Below are 15784 nucleotides of genomic sequence, written 5' to 3'. Positions count from 1 at the left end.
GGTTATGTGCCAATACTACATCATTTTATATAAATGACTTGAGTACCCACAGATTTTCATATTTGAGGAAGATTCTGGACCAATCTTCCAAGGATATTGATGGATGGTTATACCTTAAATGGCAACAAAGAAAAGACTAGAGAAATCATCTTTAGAGGGGCTACACTGGCACAGTTTTTGAATCTAATAAAATAACCAGTATAGTTTGTCTTCACAGCCAATTATTTTCCTCTGCAACCTTCCTCTGATATGCATGCAGTTTACTGTTCTACTCTCTCAAACTATCAAAGAAGTAGTTCCTTTCACAGTTTTCCTTCCAAAGGAGGACTAAAAAGAAGCCATCCTTTTCTTCCTCCATTCCCAGATTCCTCAAGACAAGTAGGTAGATAGCGCCTAGGCACTCACGCAAGCATTCACTGGCACTTTCAGCAGTTGCCCTCCTCCATGGCCGGTCATTGAAGAAAGGAAGGCACTTTTCACAGTCTACTCCATATGTGTTGTGTTTGCAGTTACACACCAGCTTGTCAAATTCATTTTTCACACACTCGCTGGCATGTCCATTGCATTTACACCTGTGGAGAGAGGAGATATTCCCAAGAACAGAACTGCCACAAGGTCCCAGAGATGATGCAGAAAAAATGTGTACACAGAAAACAAAATGCTATTGAGTTCCACCATTCAAACATGTAAACTGAGGACATAAGCAAGATTAAAGTGAAAACATATGTAATTAACATGACATTAACCAGGCACAAGAGGAAAAGTTCCTAACGGTTCCTCAGGACACATGTAGGATCAACTCCTGTAGTCAAGTGTGTGTCAACAAGCAGCAGAGTGAAGTGGTTAAAGAGAATGAGGTCAAGATTCAGGATGCCCAGGTCTGAAGCCCTTCTCTGTCACCGAGTACATCTGAACCTCATCTACAGAGGAGGCAGGATGATAAGGCCTATCTCATAAGATTATTGGGGGGACTGAAGAGTTACTTCATGTATGTCTCAGGATTGCACAATCACATAACTCAATATATCTCAGCAATAATCTGCCATAATGAGGTCATGTATTTCCATTTGAAGGTGGTGAGGCACTAAATTAGATATGTCACCCTCCACTCAGATATCCAGTAGTGAGAACATTCCCTCAGGTGGCTTGGGCAAGAATCCCTGAAGGATTCCAGATGCAGGCATTACCACAAAGTAAGTACTCAAGCAAACTCCATGAATTCTAATTCATGATGGAAGAGTAACACTTCCCTTGCTTGCTTTTAAAGATGGCAATCACTTCTACAGTTCTAACTGCCATTTAAAAGTATATATAAATATTTGGAATTATTCACACTGTGCTAAGATAAGGCCTAAATTTAGATCTCCAGCTCTCATCTTCCTTCCAAGGTCTTGTCCTCAACTGCTGCACAAGCTTAGATGTCCCTCATTACCTAAAATTTTACATGGCTACAACTAAACTCATCTTTCCTAAGTTATCCCATTTTCTTCGTTGATTCTTTCACAGTAAAATGCATTTGCAAGTTCCTTTCCATTCTATTGTCACCAGCTAATGTCAAGTACTTATTGTCTAAGACTACACTGCATCATAACAGGAATATAAAATTCTCTCAAATATACTCTACTTTCACCATGCTTGTATACTAAACTTCCTAACACATCAATTTGGTATCACAGCTCTACTCCAAAAAATTTGCCAGATTTCTCATTACTTAAGTTTCCAACTTTGGCTGAGAATCAATCCCATACCAGGAATGCTATATACAGAAATAATTTTTCTGCTCAAGACCTCATAGTTTAATACAAGGGAAGAAAGTCCAAATGCTTAGCCTTCTGATGAGGTCTCTCTGGACACTAAACTAGCTTTCTGGTTTAAAGTTCTAGAAAAATCACAGATTTTCCTTCTGTCAAATAGGCTTATACTCCTCCATGTCTGAATTTCGTGTTCCCTGAATATCCATGTTCCTGGATGGATTTCCATCCATCCAATGCAGCTGCCTTCTCTCCTTATCAAATACTTACCTATTCTTCAAGACCCATAGAGGCTATAAATTTTATCTGTAACTCTGGAATTTGTTGAGGGAAAAGATGAATAGGAGAATCTGCTCTCAGTAACTCCATATCCTATACACTTCTCTAGCCTGCCAGTACTGGATAATTCTTGATGTGTGGCATCTTTTCTACTGCTACTTAATCTTTTTTATTTAAAACATGTGACTATGCTAATACAGGTTGAGTATCTCTTATTCCAAATGCTCAGGACCACAGTGTTTTTTATTTCAGACTTTTAAATATTTGTATATATATAATGAGGTATCCTGGGAATGGAACCCAAGTGTAAACATGAAATTCATTTATGTTTCACATATATTTAATACACACAGACTGAAGGTAAATTTTTATAGTTTTTAGTGTGTCTGGATTTTGACTATGATCCATTACCTGAAATTGAGGCATCTCATCTGAGCTCAAAGTTTTAACTTTGGGGGCATTTCAGGTTTGAGATTTCTAGATTAGGGATCTAATCTATAAAACTCTCATATATTCACACACAGCCTTCATCATTCACTTATAAAATCCAAGAAGGTCAGGCCTTCTCAGGAAGATGTTATGTCTCATGCTTGTTCAGCAGCTTTCCTGAGCCTATCATGCAGCTCTGTACTTAAATAGTAAATACATAATCACAAAGGATGCTGATTGGACAAGACTGTGAAAAATCTAATTGCTTAGTTTCCACAAAAATGAGCAGATTTGACAAGAAAGGTATTCTAGGTTCTGCCTCTTTTCCAGATATACATTATCCCTATATCTTCCCACTCCTGTTGTCAGTAAAGGTCTGGTAATATCAGTATAGCTGTAAACAAGTTGCTAAGTTCACTTCTACACCAAAGCTCCAATCATGTTCAAGGCTGATTTAATAGTTTACTTACCTGCCACCTACAGCAAAATCAGAGATTGCATAATAATAGGACTTGAGGACTTTGGGGTCATTAAACACTTCATCTCCAAAAGTGTTCAGACGATTCAGAGTTACTCTGACGTCAGTGGCAGTTACCCATTCCTGTCAGACAGTAAAAACAAAATATTAGAAGCAGAGGGACTGAGGATGTGAAACATAAATGTGACAAAATATTCTAAACAGTTTATATACCATTTAACCTGTGTTCCCTTTCTAGCACTAAATCTATTAAAATAGTGACTTAATTTCCCAATATTTTTCTCCATTTTGATTCTTCTCTTTGACATTGTTACTTTACCATTAAGAGACCAGAAAAGGGGCCGGGGATTTAGCTCAGTGGTTTCACAGCCTGCTGTGCAAGCTCAAGCGCCCGAGTTCAATCCCTGGTACCAAAAAAAAAAAAAAGAGAGACCAGAAAAGCAGTGATACTACCAGTTTCTTTACAAGGCTGGTGAGAGGCTTAAATGCTAGCATTCTGTAGTTCCATGGAGGAGCACTTGCCTAACATGTGCAAGGCCCTGAGTTTGATGGCCAGCACCACAAAATATATGAGGCTAACACACATTAGGCACTCAACATGTATGTCCCTTCTCTCCGCCTCACAAACACAACTCAAATGCAATCAGAGAGGCAGAGATATCAGCTCAGAGTTATGGTCATTGCCTCCTCCTGCTCATTTTGTATCATCTATTCCTCCTCCCAGACCCAACCCTTGTGGCTTGGGAGATACCCAAGCACAAAGAAGAAAGTCATTACATTGGTCTAGACCAGTGATGGCTAGACCAATGATATAAACAGTCTACTGTAGCAGCATGTGTGCCATAGGTCCACCACCAGTGGTCTAAACCAACCAAATACAGTCCATTTTTGTCTTCACTTCCCCTACAATATTACCTTCCCTGTGAGGTTTTCCTTTACCTAAAATTGTTACCCCTTCCCAACTCCTAATCTCCCTTTCCTATTTTAGTTATATATTGCCTGTTTCTATATATCCTGTCCCCACAATCTGACAGTAAGCACCGATGGGCAGGAAATTTGTGTCTGTTTTCTTCACTATAATTTCTCCCTACTGTTCAGCATATAGTGTATGTGCAAATAGTATTTGCTGAATGAATAAATTTGGGGAAAAAAAAAAACCTGTCTGATCAAGTTGGTAGCTGAAGAATGAAAGTTATACAATTTCCCCCCAGGTTTTATGAGAGCTAAGCCCTAATAATAAATGCCCTTTCGCTGAGCTAATTTTATCAGATGTTACATATGTGGTAGACTGTTATCACAATAATCCCAATGAATCACGTCTGCTAGAGCCACACCCTGTACTATCCTTTTCCACATGGCTGTGTGACTAGTTTTGGAGAGGAAACAGCAGCAAATGTGACACAAGCAGAGGCTTGATAAGTACTTGTGCACAAGGACTTGCCCTCCTGGAACCCTTCCTCCACCATGAGGAGAAGCCTAGTCTTGTCTCCTGAGGATGATGACCACAGGGAGGAAGAGACCTGGCACCCTCGGCTGACCTGCTGGGTAAGTGACCCAGGCTAAAACAGAATCATGAGAAAGAATAAATCATAGTTGTTTAAAAGCATTAAGTTGGGGGTAGTATACTGCATACGACAATCCAAAGACACCATTTCTGCTCTCAGCCTCGGGGATGTTCCTGGGAACTACATGTCAGAATCACCTTCAGGGATGTTAACAAGCAAGTGCAGAGGCAGAGGCATCTATGCTTCCAGAAGCCTCCATGTGAGACTGGAGGCACAGCCCTGATTAAGAACCACTACCTTAACTATGCCAAATACCTGGCATACAGAGCAACATGAAAAACTCATAAAAACTAATCTCCATGAAGCTCCAGTATAATTAGAAAGAAGAGATGATGATTTCACTGTCTCCAAACTTGGATCTCAGAAACAACTCCCACTCATGGCTCTAACTCTAGGAATCTGCTAGTCTTCTATAATGCAAACAGTTAAATACATCTCCGTTTAATGCTTACTGTATCTTCTACAGGCTTCATCTCTATCACAGCTCTCCTTGAATGAAGGCTTTTTTTTTTTTGGTACTGAGGATCAAACTCGGGACCCTGAGCTTGAGAGGCAGGCATCGGAACCACTGAGCTAAATCCCTGGCCCCTAATGAAGGCTTTTTAAAGGCCAACACAAGATAGTTTTTTTCATAATGAGCATCTTAAAAAGAGCAGACTCTGGCACTAAACTTTATAGGGTTGCAATTTCAGTTCTGTCACTTAAGACTGATTCAGGGCAAGTTATATCCTCTCTGGGCCTCTGATTCTTCATCTGAAAATGGAGATAATAGAAATACAGAGTCATTATGAAAGCTAAAAGTTAGTTAATACATCTAAAGGGCTTAGAACAGTGCTTGCCACATCACAGCACAGTAAGTATATAATAAATAGTAATTGTTATTATAAACAATATCAACACATGCTTAGGAATACTCATATATAGTGAAACCAGGAAAGGTCTTCTCTATCTGAGAGGCTGCAGCTTTTGGAGGAAAAGGATGTCAGCCTGTCTCCTCATTGTCAGATCAGCTAAAGTCAAATCTGCTCACCATCCTTGGCAGTAGCATTTTGAGAGCCACAGCTCTTACATCCAGAGATACATAATTAACTGACCAACTTATGTAGATATCCATTGCATTTTTACCACAAGTAGTCTCATTAGTTTCTATGGCATAAAGAGTAGCAAACATCAGAATTCCTAGAGCTGGGCAAGCTGCCCAAGACAGACTGATGGGCATATGTTAGCAAAGGCATGAGAAAACCAGTCTCATTATAATACAATTTTCTCCTACTGACTACACAGTAGTCTGTCTCTCCAGGACATGAAAATATAACAATTTGATGTAGGAAGAAACAAGGCTGGCAAGTGTCTGCTCCCTTACTTCTACCTGAGGATTTCAGTCCTCTGCTTTTTCATCTCTCTACATTAGCTACTCTTTCCACCATTTATTTTGAACATACCTGATCTCCACTGCAAGATACACTTTTCTGAAAGGCCTTTGCAAACATACTTATTGTTCACCATAACCTCAGAGTTTACCAAGTACTTTCATATTCACCATCTTCCAGCAGTGGAAGAGGAAAACTGGACCCACAAAGAAATATGTTCTCATTTTTTGGCACTGTTCAAAACCACACAACCAAATCAGAAAACAAGCCCCTGAAAATAGTAAGTTCCAGAGAGACAAAATGGAAAGGTGCAAACACAGAAAGCCCAGAAAGACAGGAGGATTTCCTATTTAGAAATCATAACAACTTTTCATAAAATGTACACATTATTTGCAAGCCTATATCTAGTATTTTTTTCCTCAGTCAATGAATATAGGCTGCCCCTCACTTAGATGCTAACTTCAGCCACATTATAGTAGCAACTGGATTAATTCTGGGTTAATGCTGAGAATGGCATGGGTCTTACCAGTCTTTCTAGTCACAGCCAGAACCTATGAAAATTCACTGTAATCTAAGTAATACCAAAGATTCCATATGCAAGTATAAAAAGAATACATACAAAAGATTGATTTTTAAAAGCACCTTTTAGTTCTATTGTTAAATAGGGAAAACTTTCTATCATGATGCTCAAGCATAACACCACAGGCACTTAAATGATACCCTGTCACTAACACCTGTCCTTTCTGGTGATGAAGAATTCTCAGTGTTTGGCAACAGTGCCAGACAAACTCCACCAAAATTTCCTTGTATAATATTGAAAGAAGGCAGCATTCTTTCCTTTTTTTTTTTTTTCCTTTTTCATTTTCTGAGACAAGGTCTCACTATGTAGTACAGCTGGTCTTGAACTCATGGTGATCATGTGCTACCATGCCCGGCCAGAAGGCAGCATTCTTAAATATCTTGTTTCAATTGTTTCCCCTTATTTAAAAAAAAAACAAAACCTTTTATTTTATCAAATCAAAGAGGTAAGAAGTGCCAGGCCTATAATCCCAGCAGTCTAGGAAGCTGAAGCAGAATTGCAAATTTGAGCCCAGCCTGAGCAACTCAAGAGACATAGTGAGATTGTCTCAAACCAAAAAATAAAAGGGGCCGGGGATTTAGCTCAGTGGTTCTACCACCTGCCTCACAAGTGCCAGGTCCTGAGTTCGATCCCCAGTACTGAAAAATAAATAATTTAAAAAAATTTTTAAAGGGCTGGGGATATAACTCAGTAAAAAGGTCCAGTTTCAATTTCCAGTACTACAAAAAAAAAAAGAGAGCGAGAGAGAGAGAGAGAGAGAGAGAGAGAGAGAAAGATTATTAGAATACAAAAGGTCAGAAGCAAGATTTTTCCACCTCAAGTACAGACATTAAAGTTAGTTGATTTGGTGCAAATTTTAAGAAATGTGTACAGTTTATATCCCAGGGTATGTTTGCAACCTTGGACACACGTGCATCCCAGGATCCATTCCACCTGCTCACCGTAGATGTGAGGCCCAGGCCCAGTGCCACAGGTTTCCCACACTTGGCTTCCTCCACTTGGCAAGTGGCAGAACTGCCTGGCCCTGTGCCACCCTGTGAGGGCTTACCTGCAGCACAGGGCTGTGGTCAAAGTTGTAGGCGCTGGGTCTGCCTTCCAGGGTTGAGAAAGCCACATTGCCCCCAGTGAGGGGAGAAATGTCACTGAATTCATCAGTGCACAAGGCCTGCTGCTCGTTCTCTCCAGTCCTGATGAAGCTACGACTGGCCTTGGAGTAGGTGTTCTCACAGGAGCCACTGTAGTACTGGTAAGGTATCCAAGGTCCATCCTCCCGCATGCGCCTGTAGATAGCAAAGCTCTCTGGGCGGCTGGTGTGGAACTTCAGGCGCACGTAGGTGATGTCAAATGCTTTTCCTGTGGGACAAACACATCAAAGTTTGTGTCATGAGAATGAAGGTAAGAAATTCTTCTATTCCTAGTTAGGAATTTGACAAAGAGGCTACAAATCACCCTATGCACATTAGACTGAGAAGACCCCAGAACACACAACACACTGGTTATGTTCAATAGGCTTATTCTAAACCTAAAAATAGCATGCATTTTCCAGACAAATGACAAGCTGCAAATGCTTCTTCATGCATTGCTGAAATTCTGTTTGCAGTGAAAATCAATAGTGTAAGTAGAGTACTAATGTGCTTTTTAAAATAAAACTGAATAAAAAGCTCATTTATTCTTAATGCTAGTGTTTCAGCAAAAGCTTAATTAAACACATAAAAAATATTTGCTGACTTTTTAAATGGGCTGAGACTGAAGCTCACAAGTTTAAGCCCAGCATGGGAAATTGAGCAACATAGGAAGACTCTGTCTCAAAAAAAAACACATTAAAAAGGGCTGGGGATGGAATTCAATGGAAAGGCTTGGGTTCAATCCCCAGTACCAAAAGAGGGGGCCATTTAGTCACTTTAAAGAGTTTTAAAATCTGGAAAGGAGATGAAAAAAAATTAAGATGTGTTATGCACATATATCCATGCCCCACAAGGAATGTAATCATTATGTACTGTACTGCAAACATGTAGTAGTAAAAGAAAAAACCAAAACACTTGATGCAGAAAGATTATTAGTACTATTCTTTTATTTATCAGATGAAGAAACAAATTTTAGAAGGGGAGAAAGTCAATGTTTTGAGAGATGGAGCAGAGAGTAGAAGGAAATTCTCTTTTAATAACTCAACAGAGATGGGGAAAAAAAAGCAGAAGGAGGTGTAAAAAAGGCGGTATATTACTATGTTCAAAAGAGAACCTATGCGGGCTGGGGATTTAGCTCAGTGGTTCCAACGCCTGCCTTGCAAGTGCAAGGTGCCAAGTTCAATCCCGGGTACCAAAACAAAAAACAAAAAACAAAAAACCAGAGAACCTATGAGAGGTGAACTCTGAGCATGGTGGAGCAGGAAAAGGGAGGGGCCGATAAGTGGCCATCACTCTGTGAAATACACTAGGATAGGCAGCTCCCTGGACCAGCCAGAACATGATATCTGATCAGGCTGCAACCAGCATGCCTTCAGGTGGGTAAAAGAAATAATGTGCAACTGTTCTGAATCACCATTCACCTACATATTGGGCCTTTCTGTCTCTGACAATGTGTACATTTTGTTACTTCTATGTTATTGTGAAGATTACAGTTTGCTCAACACGTATTTGTTGGGTACAACAACATGCTCAGACCTATGCTATGTACACTGGGGAGAGGAGGTATTAAACATAAGGGCTTGCCCTTACAGGGCTTACATTGTTTTCCCCAACTGAATCAGCTCCTCAGGAAGAACCAACCTGACTCTCTCCTACAACATGAACAGATCAGGAACCCCTGCCCTCCCACAAATGGTGGGTAAGGAGAGCCTCCTGCCATGTGCTCAGGCTGCATTTTTCCACCCAGCTTTATCTACAATAAAACATAAGATGAGCCGCATCTGACTCTCTTTCTCAAGTGGTCCAGATCTTAGAAGAGGTTTGATTAGTTTGATTAACTATGTACATAAAACACATCTGCACATGTATGATCTTGAACAAAAAGCTATGTGGCATGATGGAAAGAACATAGGACTGGGTACAATGAGGTCTTCATTTTGTCATTTAATAGCCATGATTTCTGTTCAGCAAAAATGAGGGTAATAACCCTTGTTCCCCCTATCTCAAAGTTATTAAAAGGTCAAATTAAGATATTAGACACACTTGAGCAATTGTAAAACTTTATGCAAGTATAAAGCATTATTACAATAGGGTTTACAAAGAAAATTCTTAAACTAGGGTCCTGAGTGTGTTCACACATAAAAACCTGACTATAATAGGGATTACTTGGTCAAGTTTGCCTAAGAATTATATAAACAGGATCCAGTATAACACTTTGCCTAGACACAGACTACACAAATGCAGTTTACACTCCTCTTGTTGAAAAGAATGTAAGTTTAATCTGTATCTCTTTATTATGTCAAAAATGTCAAGATGTCACCTCTGAATGAGGGTGAGGTTAGTACAATTATCTATGGCATTCCAGAGACTCACTATCTAAGACATTCCAGAATGGTAAAACAATTTAATTTTACTTAGAAGTAGGTGGCTTGGGATGGTCAGTACTCAGTAATCTAGGGATTAAAGATTACCTTTGCATTTCTATTCTCTTTCTTTCTCACCTTCTGGACATTTCATTGTTCTTTAGCAACATGACCTACAGCAGACTGGGCCAAAGGAAATAAGGCAAAATGGACAGAGTGATTCCTCGATCCAGATCAGTATCTGCACTGCAAAGTCACATTCTGAAATAACTGGGTATATGTGGCCACTCCCACTATGACCACAGCCATAAAGTACCATGGGTGGCAACACATCCAGAAAGCAATTCTGGCAGCATCAAACTGAGAACTCCTCGTTTACAGACAATGGCTTAGCCTTCCATTTTCAGATCTGCCTTCCTCATTCTAACCTTTATCTGCTGTTGAAAGAGGAAAAGGAGCTCTGTGTAACCTGTACAGTCTGATACATTTCCTCACAAGAAGACAGCCACACACAGTCCTTAGAGTTGTGGTCAATCCACAATGAGCACACACAAGTACAATTGTATGTGGTGATTCTATAATAGGAGAAGTACAGCATGTTACGGGAGTATGGAGGAAGGTCACCTAATTCACATTTGTGAGGTCAAGAAACGTTTGCTAGAGGAAGTGGCATCTAAGACCAAGACCTGAGAAATGCTTAGAATTAGCTAAGCAAACAGGGGCTAACTGTCCAGACAGATGATATACCACGTACGCAGGTCAGGAAACACCGGGAGCGATCTTAAGGGAATGAGAAAGTGCATAGCGTAACTAGAACTAGACAGAGGCTAGAGATGAGATAAGTGACAAGCAAAGCAACTTACAGGCACTGGCCAGCCACTGAAGGACTTACACCAGGAAATGCATGATCATACTGGATGATATGGCCACTGTGTAGAGATTAGACTGAAAAGAACAGGACTGAAGATGGAGAAGTTAAGAAGACTGGGTGATAATCCAGGAGAGACAAGAGGCTAAACCAAAAACAGGGACACCGGAATGGAGAGAAATGAACAAGCCCAGTGAGGTGTAGGAAGCCAATGTCACCAGTAAAGTGGTTACTGATGGAGCGGCACTAAGAGCTACTTCTGAAGTCTCCTCTACTTGTACCCCATTAGCATTCTGCTCACTGTCGATACTGTCTTTCTCATTGCATGAAGCAAATTAAAAACAACATTTAGTTTCTTGGTTTAAACAAAAGATGGATAAAGAGGGTTGGAGGCAAGGGAAGGGAGATGGATTTTTGGCTACACTATATTTGAGTTGCCTGTTCACCCAGACGACAGAAAATCTCTGAAAGGAAACAGGATGTGAGCAGTCTGGAAGCCCAAGAGGCATCTGAGTTAGATATATAGATTGGGGATTAATTAACATGTAGATGACACCGAAGATGTGGGTATGGCAAAGGTCAATGAGGCAAGTGTGTTGTGAGAGAAAACGGCAATCACCCCAAGGAGCACCGATATTTAAAGCACAAGCGGAAGTTGAGATGACAAAGCAAACAGTGCAGAAGTTACCAGAAGGAGTAGAAGTCAAGGAAAGAGAGTTTTAAGAAAAGAATAATCAGGGGCAGGGATTTAGCTCAGTGGCTCAGGGTATGTGGTCAGCCTACTGTGACCTCAGGAACAGAAGCAGCAAGATGAAAAGGTGGCATCAGAGGTAACACAGGGCCAAGGCAAGACTTTTTATCCCCCTTTTGTTTTCATAGGTGGGGGAAATGAGTGTGTACTTAAGGCTGGAGTGCTCAAGTCTGTAGAGAGGAAAAGGCTGAAAATACAGGCTAAGAAATAACAGGATTCAGTGCTGGGTAGGGGATGCTCTATGCAGGAGAAAACCCATCTCCTATTTTCTGCTTGAGTGCAAATGCAATTGACTTTGTAGATTTTAAGGGACAGAAGTAGAAAGAATTCTAATTGATGACTTTTTTTCTTGTAGTGAACATCAAGGGTACCTAGGGTAAGGGTTGAGGCCAAAGCCAGTGGGGTAGTTGGGTGCAAAACATCTGGAAAGTACAGAAACTTTATAGCAGCCACTGTAGAGATTAGTAAAGAAAGCTGACTAGAGAGGAAAGGAGGCTCAGTGGGCAGAGACAGACAACTAAGAAGAGGGTAAGAGGTCACTACTTTGTGGGGCCATCTTTGAGGAGGTGGGATTTTCTTTTTTTGTTTTTGTTTTCTGAGACAAGGTCTTGCTATATAGTCCAGGCTGCCCTCAAACTCCAGGTGATCCTCCTGTCTCACCCTCCCAAGTGCTGGGATTACAGGCATGCGCCACCATGACCAGAGGAGGTGGGATTTTCTACAGCTGCATGTCGCATTCCCCCTACTGGTGTAACAGAAGGACAATCAGACAGGGGACTGTTGTAACTTCAGGGAATTTGGAATCTAGTCTGGATAAGAAGCAAATACAGAGAATGGAATGGAGGGAGGGGTCAAGCTATGAGTTCCATGTGTTATTTGAAATTACCTGTAACCATGGATAATCAAGAACTGGAAGCCAGTATGATGGCACACACCTATAATTCCAGCACTCTGGGAGGCTGATGGAGGAAGACCACTACTTTGAGCTCAGCCTTAGCAACTTATGAGGCCCTGTCTCAAAATATAAAATTTTAAAAGGCGCGTAGATATAGCTGAGTGAGAATGCTCTGGGTTTAATCTTCCGTACCAAATAACAACAACAACAACAACAAAAAAAAAAAAACCCAGAAAACTAAGGACTTTATTTTTATCCTGTTAAACAGATAGGACCAAGAGCTACTATGTCCCTCCTCTCACCATACTTCTCTACTCTCTCTGTGACATCCTACTCATCTGACAAAGTTAGAAGACACAGTTAACTGGCAGATGAAAAGAAAACTGGCCCTGGTCTTTCAGTGAACTTGCCATATTATCATTATAGTTGGGAGCAAGCAAAAGTAAACAGTATGACCTTAAGGTGAAGCAGCCAAGCCAAATGATTAAGGACATCAGCAAGTACAGCTGTGGATGTCGCCCAGCAACGGTACAAGTACAATGTCTTCCATTCCTCATCTCACGTTCCTGCACAGGAAGACTAACCACGAATATACACACCCTGGAGAAATTATTTAGCTACCGAAATGTTCTCCTGCCTCTCCCTCTCCCTCTGCCTCTGCCACATTCGGTCCATAAACCAAAAAAAAAGAAAAAAAATGAAGTGAAGATGGTTAGAATGAAACACACAAAATCAACTGGTACTTTCTGCTCCGAATCCTCCTGTTCATGCTGGCTGAGCGAATGAGTGGAGGGGAGGGGGCTGTCTGAAAATAAGATCCAGCCTTTCTTTAGGCTGGGCCAAACCAAGGAATCCTGCCTGAGACTCCCACGTGGTGAAGTATTTCTAATCTTTCTGAGTAGGGGAGAAACTCTTTCTGTCTTAGGATTGGATTCAAACTTTGACTGCTAGGGGACATAAATGCTTCTCTGTTATGTGCAGCTCAGAAGAATTCCATGAGGATCTGGTGAAATACCATCCTGTACAGTTTAGAAATAAATGATAATGGCCATAGAGAAATTGTCAAAATTTCAAAATGCCATTCCATGGCTTGAACTAGGAGGAAAAAACCAATTTAAAGTATCAAATTAAGAGTCACTGGTTCACTATTGTTATTTCATGTTAACTCTTTCGAAATCAGAAAATGAATGTTCTCCTTGCAGCCAGACTCAGGAATATAAAACTTTAATAAAGCTGTACGACAAAGTCAGTCAGAGATGGTATATATTTAGGCTATTAAATAGGGTTCTCCAAACAGTTATCACAAACAGTAGACACAGAAAGCAACTATTTGAAAACGTTTTTAATTTTGTTACCATAACTGCTGGTGGAACAAGAGTTCCCAGGACAACATGTCCAGCTGCATACCAGCTGTTATTGTTCCACCTCTGCAGACAGATTGCACAAGTAGAGCCTTCCCAATTAAGATGACCCACAGCCAAGTTAATGCTGAGTTTGGGATCCTCAAGCAGGCAGACAGAAAGCACTGGGAGAACATTTGAGCATACACAGAATGTGTTGAGTTGATGTGCATATATTCCAACTTCCAAAATCCCAGTCCTAATCGCCTGCTGAAGAACTAGTTTCTACTGCCTAAAACATCTCTAAAATAGACTGCTTCAAAAAAACAACTTATCCTATACCTTTCCCTTACATTTCAGTGCTTCTTGTTCATGGCCTCTCCCTTGTCAAACAGCCAAATGCCAACAGTGCAAGGGCCAGTACCACAGAAAGCATACTTTTAGTGAACACAGTTTACAAATGACGATAAGTAACCTTTATAACTTTGTAGAAAATAGTAATTTTTAACTGAATTTATTACAACAAATGCAATGGAACTTACAGTTTGAGAAAGTGTCCCTTTCAAATGATAAACAAAAGCCTGACAATCTCAAGTACAGGCAAGAAGCTAAGATGAGCAGAGCTGGAATATGAAGTGTCTCAATTCCATGTTGTCACAGTGAAATATAGCAAAGTAGGTAGAGAGAAGAAGGTAACCATGTTAGCATTTTTTTAAGCTAATGAAATACCAAAAGCTATAAAAATAATGGTATGGTTCTGATTATGGAGCTAAGAGGCAAACAAGTTTTGAAACATGGTATGATTTTAGAGAAGACATACCCATAATCTCTTACAGAAACTAGATTTTTCCATAAGGTGTCAAAATGCTTAAAGCAAAAAAACAAAACAAACCCCCAGTTCTACTCACTCTCTATAACCCACAAAATATTGCTTGGTGCTATTAATGAATAAGAACATGACACTAACCCAGCATAGCAATCCTCACTGCCCAGATGCAATATCCAAAAATGCCATATCCTCTTCAGCATACTGAAGGGCCAAAACTGATTTGACTTAACATGATAACTCTGGCTGAGGATTTAGCTCAGTGGTTCCACCACCTGCCTCACAAGCGCAAGGACCCAAGTTTGATACCCAGTACAAAAAAAAAAGAAGAGTCAATATGATAACTCTGACCCTCTAAGACAGCTATTATGTAACCAGAGAATTCTTAACTGAACAATAGAATGTCAAACATGATTGGAAAGTAATTTAAAATAGGTGCAAATTACTGTCAGAGGAAATAGATAATTTCCATTGTCAAAATGAAAGGGTAAATTTATCCTAATCAGTAGGGTATGTATTCATCATTCTATGTGATATCTTCACCAGAAGAAACAAAATTCTCAAGTGAAATTCCAAGCCAAGAACTGGGGAATTTGCCTTATTTGCCCAAACCTCATGCTTACAAGACTCAATACCAGCCTGAATTCAGGCTAGTAGGTCACAAACATGCCTGCAATACTGAGCTAAGCTAGAAGAATGAGGCCAATATTTACTCCCACTCATTCAAGTTAAGGCAAAAAATGCACTCACTCCACTGCACTAAAGTTTAGCTATGGGAAATGATTGACATGAGGGAATTAATGAAAAAAAGTCACAGAAAGAAGGAAAATGTATTATTTGTAACACTAAGGAAATAAAGAGCAATGATATATCAGATACATAAGTAAAACCTGTATTTTTAGAAAATATATACTCATTAAAATATAAAAAGCACTCTAAGTTTATGGGAAGCTATTTCTTGTCATATGACATTCATAAACTATTAAGAATTGACTATAGGGGCCAGGGATTTAGCTCAGTGGCACTGTGCCTGCCTCGCAAGCTCAAGGTCCTGAGTTCGATCTCCGGTACCAGGAAAAAAAAAAAGAAAAAGAAAATGAATTGACTATAGTTTGGCTTTCAACCATATAGAAGGCTGAAGAATGGGAAAAGCCAAGAAAACAAT

At 40.1% G+C, this 15784-nt stretch overlaps 1 protein-coding gene across 1 annotated transcript in view; it reads right to left on the bottom strand.

The window, feature by feature from the left end:
- Nucleotides 1-15784, bottom strand: part of Lamc1 (laminin subunit gamma 1) — a 129949-nt gene that overhangs the window by 36721 nt on the left and 77444 nt on the right. Inside the window, exons 2-4 of the mRNA XM_004862821.4 lie at nucleotides 7501-7805; nucleotides 2930-3060; nucleotides 406-572 (exon numbers count right to left, since the gene is read on the bottom strand). Coding sequence (XP_004862878.1) covers nucleotides 406-572; nucleotides 2930-3060; nucleotides 7501-7805 — 603 coding nt within the window. The remainder of the gene's footprint in view (nucleotides 1-405; nucleotides 573-2929; nucleotides 3061-7500; nucleotides 7806-15784) is intronic.

Source organism: Heterocephalus glaber, unplaced genomic scaffold (genome assembly GCF_053883595.1).
Source record: "Heterocephalus glaber isolate CG9 unplaced genomic scaffold, H.glaber_assembly_v1.0 deba00001600, whole genome shotgun sequence".
In the NCBI taxonomy this organism is placed as follows: Eukaryota; Metazoa; Chordata; class Mammalia; order Rodentia; family Bathyergidae; genus Heterocephalus; species Heterocephalus glaber.
The sequence above is the reverse complement of the archived record's forward strand: the minus strand, read 5'-3'. Positions and strand labels throughout refer to the sequence as shown.